We start from the raw sequence: 6,538 nt of genomic DNA, 5'->3' as shown, positions 1-6,538 counted from the left end.
TGAAATTCTATCTTCGCAATCTTTTATTCTGTTTCGTACACTTTCAATAGAGTTTTTAATCTCCTGGATATCTGTTTGAATCTGTTTTATGGATTCCATTTCTTTCCTCTGTTGGGCATTCATTGTTTCCATGTCTTTCTTATGCTGAGTCTTCATGGCTTCTATCACAGTCTTGAGCTCTTCTATTTTTTTGTCAGTTTCTGCTCTAGAGTCTCGAATCATGACTTCTATTTTGCTCATCATCTCTCTGGCTAGCTGGGAAATTATTTCTGATTTGAATTTTTCTAGAGCCTGATTGATCAATTTTGTTACCTCCTGTGCTATGGGTCCAGGGAGTCCTGTTGAAAACCAACATCTTGATACTCCCCAAAAACTTATTTGTCTTTTCTTTATTTTCTTGTAGATTTTAAAAAATTACTTTTTAAATGAAAGCATTGAATTGAATAATCTGATGTTTCATTACATGTATAATTATGTAATGTTCAAACAAAATAAAATATATCTACCTCTTTAAAAAGTTATCTTTATGGTAGGAAATAGCAAAATCCTTTCTTCTAGGTTTTTGAAATATATAGTATATTAATGTTATCTACACTTACCCTGCTTGCTTGCATTTTCTATATAAAGTCTCCTTCCACATGTCTAAATTTGAACTCATAACTTCAAGTTTTGGAGATAATTTATAAAAACTTACTTTGGCAAAGCCACAGCCTCTCATTTAGTAAGTTCTCTTTCTCCTTCCAAAATCTGATGTCATTATAGAGTACATCTATTTTGCTTTGGTGGAAGCTAAATTTAGACAGGTGGTAGTGAACAGAGTCGAACATATCGGTAGATTTGAAGATGTAATAGTGACCATAAAACAACCTGCTGCAAGAGGGGTCCTATCAGAACACATAAAGCAATCATGTCTTATAGACTGAGTTAAATAAAAAACAAAATTATTTAGAAACTGAACATAATTGTCATAATTATATTAATATTTCATTTTTCTCTTAATTTTTTGCTATCTCATTGGCATAGGGTAGTCATTTAATACACATTGATAACCCATAAAAAATCAATTACAAATAACTCCAAGAAAATATGAAACTCATAATATCACAGTGTAACTGCCAACAGGTTATATTACAGAAATAGTATATGCAACGGCCAGAAACAAAATCAATGAACTAAGTGTACAGTATAGGAAAACAACTAATCAATGGAATTCAATTCTTTCATGAAAGTAGAGTTACTTTCTTTTTTTAATCAAGATTGAAGAATAAAAATTTTGTATAGTGTAACTATGAGTCACTGCCCTACTACAGTGTTTGTCTCAAAACTGTAATGTGATATAGTTAACAGAAAAAAGTAAGTGAAAACTGAATCTTCTATGTACAGAACACATTAGGGATTTGACAATACAAGGGTTAAACAGGATCATTTGAAAGCTTGGAATATTTTTCTTACTACTTTCCAATGAAATTCCTAATAGGTAAAAAGGAAGAAGATAGATTAGATAATCTCTAAAGGAAGTTTCTATGCCTATTCCTGATGGCAAAGTATCTGATTACAAGAATATGAGATACTTAGGATCATGATACTTTCTATATGTCATACAATGTCCACTTGAATAAAGGCAAATTTAACAGAGCAATTCCTTTTATGCATAACTTATTTACTCTTGTATTTGGATCAAAACCTGGTAAGAATTTTCATAATTTTAAACATATTGTCATATCTATTAGAACTTTAACATTTTCACAAAATAGATGGCAAATAAATTTGAATTTTTCTAAAGTAAAAATAATTTTTATAATCCTATCAGGTGTGGCATTTTTTCTCTTATACACTTTTATTTTGGAAATTGCATAAATTTTTACCTCTAAGAGATAGGGCTCCATTTCATCCAGGGATTTTCCAAGATGCTTATCTGGATCTAAACCTGCCAAGAAAGGTTACATTTCTCCATATAAATGCCAGACTGAACTTTAAAGACACATTCCCCTTCCTTGGTCCCTCTTCACCTAGTTAACCAGTGGGTATATTTTTTAAAGTTCTTTGATCCTAAAAAAATGTACTTTTCTAGTATTTATGTTCCTATTCCCTTTGGATAACCAGTTTTCTTGATCTTGAACAATAAGTTTTAGCCCATTTCAATTGGGCATCAACAACAAGATGCACTGCTTCATTTTCTTTCTCCTTTTACAGGAATTATAATCAGGATGGAAAAAGGTATAATTTCAAAGGCATAACATTTAAATCCTTGGTATTTTAGTTATTCTAGTTTATTCATTGAGCACTGTAAATTTTCTGACTTACCCTTATTTTATTTAAACTCTAAACTTCTTACATAAAGAGTAAGACTAGAAAGTAGAAGAGTAGTAGACTGCTATACTTACATACTCAATTTACTCAACAGCAGCATATGGTTATAAATAATTATATTTTAAAAGTAGATGATCTCTGGGGCTGGGGATTTAGCTCAGTGATTCTGCCACCTGCCTTGCAAGAGCAAGGTCCTGAGTACGATCCCCAGTACCCAAAAAACAAAGCACACACACACACACACAATTAGATGATATTTCCTTTCAATGACCATTTGTACGAGTGTGTTTTCCAAGTAAATACAGAAAGTTTTTAAAAAATTACTATTGTGTTAAGAGCATGTGTCTAACTTTAATTTTTGGGGGGGTTAAAAATTAATTTTATTTGTACTTTTTATATACCCAATGATTACATTCATCATAGGGAATTTGTACGTTTGTTTATACAGTATACTTAAGGTTCTTGCTATGTAGTTCAGGCTGGCCTCACACTCAAAGCAATCTTCCTGCCACAGCCCTAAGTGCTGAAATTACAGGTATGCATTACTGCACCTGGCTAATAAAGATGTTCAACTAATATAACAGTAGAGTTTATGTAGGTGGTTGAGTTTGCTGTATACAATAAAAACTCTTTCCATACTAATTTAAGGGAAAAAAATTTATACCACAAATCAGTGATGAAATGAGTGAATTTTATATACTTATATCATTCTCTCTCTATATATATTTAACTTTATCATTTATTTTTTATTGATTTAAACCATTAAGCGTATTACTTATATAACTGATTAATGGACTTCTATTTCCAGCTGGATGCCTTTTTCATAATATGTCACTTCTTACAACTACATATCAAGAGTAACAAAATGAAATTCAGGTAAAAATTAAGGGTTCTTCTGTCTCTAAATATTAAGATCAAATCCAAGCCAAAACAATTCAGACAAGTAGCAAGTTATTTGAGTTAACTCCCTAACCAGCAGTCACATTCTTATAGTGAATAAACTAGAACTAAAATTTCAATGGGCTGGGTGAACACATAAAAGAACTAATTCTTCACTTTTTCCAGTTCTTCTCTTTCTGCCAGCTATTCCACAAGTCAATGTTTAAAGTGAATAAGGAAATGAAGTGATTTTACATACCAATATAATCGCCCAGGTTCAATATAAAACATTATTTCATCCACAATCTTTTAAGACATAAAATACCAATCAACAAAATAGAATTTCACAATATAACACCAATCAATGTACATTCTCTACTCTTCTCCACAAGGGTGGCCACTATTCTGAACATGATGGGTTATGTCTCAACTATGTTTCTGAAATTATGCATTCAAAACAATACTTGGAATATAATTTTTAAATTTATTTTTTAAATTCACATTGTTAATGGGATTTACCCATATTGATTACTGTGGCTCTGCTCCATACATCTTTACTCTGTACTGTATTTTACTATGTAAATTTACCAGAATTTACTTATCTGCTGTCCAGTGGTTGATTAGACAATTGGTGATTATGTTATTTCTCATTTGCCACTGGTACTTGCTAGGCTACCGTAAAGATGCACTTATGTGGATTACTATTAGAGAAAATTACTATTACAGAGTAATATGTATGTGTGTGTGTACATCTGTGCAAATCCTTAAAATGTACATATTACAAAATATTTCTCCAAAATAGGATTATTAATTTATACTTCAATCAAAAAGAATTATAATTCCTTTCATATATTATAAAAATAATTTAATGTTGTGAAATATTTATTTTTGTTGTGCTAGGCATTGACTATAAGGCCTCACACATACTAAACAAGTGCTTATCTCACAAACATTTAGTTCTATTTTCATCTAGAATTCCAATTATCATATATGGACCATAATTTTATTTCTTTTATGGGTAATTTAGTACTACTTTTGGAACTCTTTCCCCACTGATATATGTGCTACCTCTGCTAAATACAAAGTTTCTGTATATATTTAAATCTGTCTTGTATCATCTATAATTTAAATGCCAGAGAGACAACTTTTTGTTTTAATCTCTACCCTACAAATAGTTGGCTTTTAAAGAAATATAATCACAACCTATAATTTTGGAGGCAAAAGCTTGGAGTTTTACAATTATATTCTATCAGCAAAGAAAGTTTGTCAATTAATGTAATGGCTGTTAGAAATTATCTCTTGAGAAAATTGTTTTAAAAACAAATTCTATACTACTTATGTTTAAGACAGTATTTATAAATGATATACAAAAAATTCTCACAGCAATTTAATATGTTTATTTTCACTGTTTTGTTGTTTACTAATTTGCACTGTGGCTAAAGACTGTAGTCTTTATGATAACAATTTTAAAAAAATTGGTAAAATTTTATAATTAAAAATCTTCCCTAACAAAAAACACTAGGCCTGGATGGGTTAACTGGAGAAGTCTACCAAATATTTAAGAAACAATACCAGTTCTCTAGAGTCTTTTTCAGATGGTAGAACCAGAAAGAATATTTCATATCTCATTCTTTGAGGCAAAAATGAAAAAAATTACAAAACAAAGGACCTACAGAACAATATCTCTCACGAACACGTTCCCCCCTCTTTTTCTGGTACCAGGAATCAAATTCAGGACTTTGTGCTTGCCAGGGAGGTGAAGCACCACTGAACTACATCCCTGGCCCTCTCACGGACACATACATAAAATCTCCAACAAAATATTAGCGAACAGGGGTTTAGCTCAATGACACCATGCTTGCCTTGTAAGTACAAGATCCTGAGTTTGATCCCTGGTTAAAAAATTAAATATTAAATATATATTATAAAATTATATATAATACATATAATTATATAATAATATAATTATATAATAATGATATATAATAATAATTATTATATATATGACTTAAAGATATACAAAAAGTTATACACTATGACCAAGAGTGATTTACCACAAGAGTGCAAGGTTGGTTTAACATTTGAAGATAAAGTAATGTAATCCATTATCAACAGGCTAAAATTAGAAAAAAAATCACATGATGATATCAGTAGATGCAGAAAAAGCATTTGACAAAATCCAACTTCCACTCATATTAAAGACTCTCAGTAAATTAGGAATAAAGGAGAACTTCTTCAACTTGATAAAACATAGCTAGGAAAGTCCTATAGATTATCATCTCACTCAACAGACAGGAGGAGCAGGGAGAATTTTTAAGGCAGTGAAAAAACATTGTGTAATACTACAATGATGAATACATATTATTACACACTTGTGTAACGCTGTAGAATGAGTAAGACTAAGTGGACCTCAATGTCAATGACAGACTTTTGGTTATAATGATGTGTTAAAGTGGGGTCATCAGTTGTAACAAAATATACCACATATGTGAAATCTCTGTACCTTCCTTTAATTTTGTTCTAAAGTAGTCTGAAAAGTTTTAAAACAATTGGTAATTTTTTTATGGCCTACAACATATTCTTAAAAATGCTCCATTTTTATTTGAATGAAAATATATTCTCTCTTGAAAGAAAACTGTATCCAAACATAAAACCATGATCATACTTAATAATTTTGCTGTTCAAAATCTTTTATGGCCTTAATGCTAGTTCCCAGGAACCATCAGTTTCTAATGAGTGGGAGAAATAATTCTCATTAGGGTTTTGATTTTAATTATTTTTTATAATTTTGTCAGTTTTCCTCATATATTTGACAGCTACATTTTGTATGTATACCAATTTATGATTTATGAAATTTTGATAGGGTTATTCCTTTTATTAAGAGTAATGACCTGCATATCTCTATAACTGCATTTTATCTTGGATTTGATACTTCTGCAATACCAATGTATCTATTTTGTTAATATTTTTCTGAGATATATTTTTCTACCATAAGCTCAATTTTTTTGTGTGCTTTCTATATCCCTTTTGTAAGTTATATATAATTGGGTATTTTTGTTTTATCAGATCTTAAAAATACAACTCTACAGAACTGATAATTTTACATTTATCAATATCTGTCTGGACCTGTTTTGATAATCTTGATATGTATCAGTACAGTTTTATTAATACAATGAAAATACCTGAAACTTAATATCTTTACAAAGGGGTTTACTTTGCCTCACAGTTCTACAAATTCAAAGTTAAGGGGCTGTGTCTGGTGATGATCTTGTGCTGGCAGAGTCCCAGGGTGGCACGGGGTATGACAAAACAAGTTGCAAGGAGCCCATATTTGCATATATATATAATA

The 6,538-nt window shown here is 30.4% G+C and overlaps 1 protein-coding gene across 1 annotated transcript in view; it reads right to left on the bottom strand.

Moving 5' to 3' along the window:
• The window catches only part of Dph6 (diphthamine biosynthesis 6), a 157,045-nt gene that overhangs the window by 31,128 nt on the left and 119,379 nt on the right, over positions 1–6,538 (bottom strand). Inside the window, exon 7 of the mRNA XM_010624627.3 lies at positions 1,866–1,927. Coding sequence (XP_010622929.2) covers positions 1,866–1,927 — 62 coding nt within the window. The remainder of the gene's footprint in view (positions 1–1,865; positions 1,928–6,538) is intronic.

This window comes from Fukomys damarensis, unplaced genomic scaffold, assembly GCF_012274545.1.
Source record: "Fukomys damarensis isolate Sample0158 unplaced genomic scaffold, DMR_v1.0_HiC HiC_scaffold_17, whole genome shotgun sequence".
Taxonomy (NCBI): domain Eukaryota; kingdom Metazoa; phylum Chordata; class Mammalia; order Rodentia; family Bathyergidae; genus Fukomys; species Fukomys damarensis.
The sequence above is the reverse complement of the archived record's forward strand: the minus strand, read 5'-3'. Positions and strand labels throughout refer to the sequence as shown.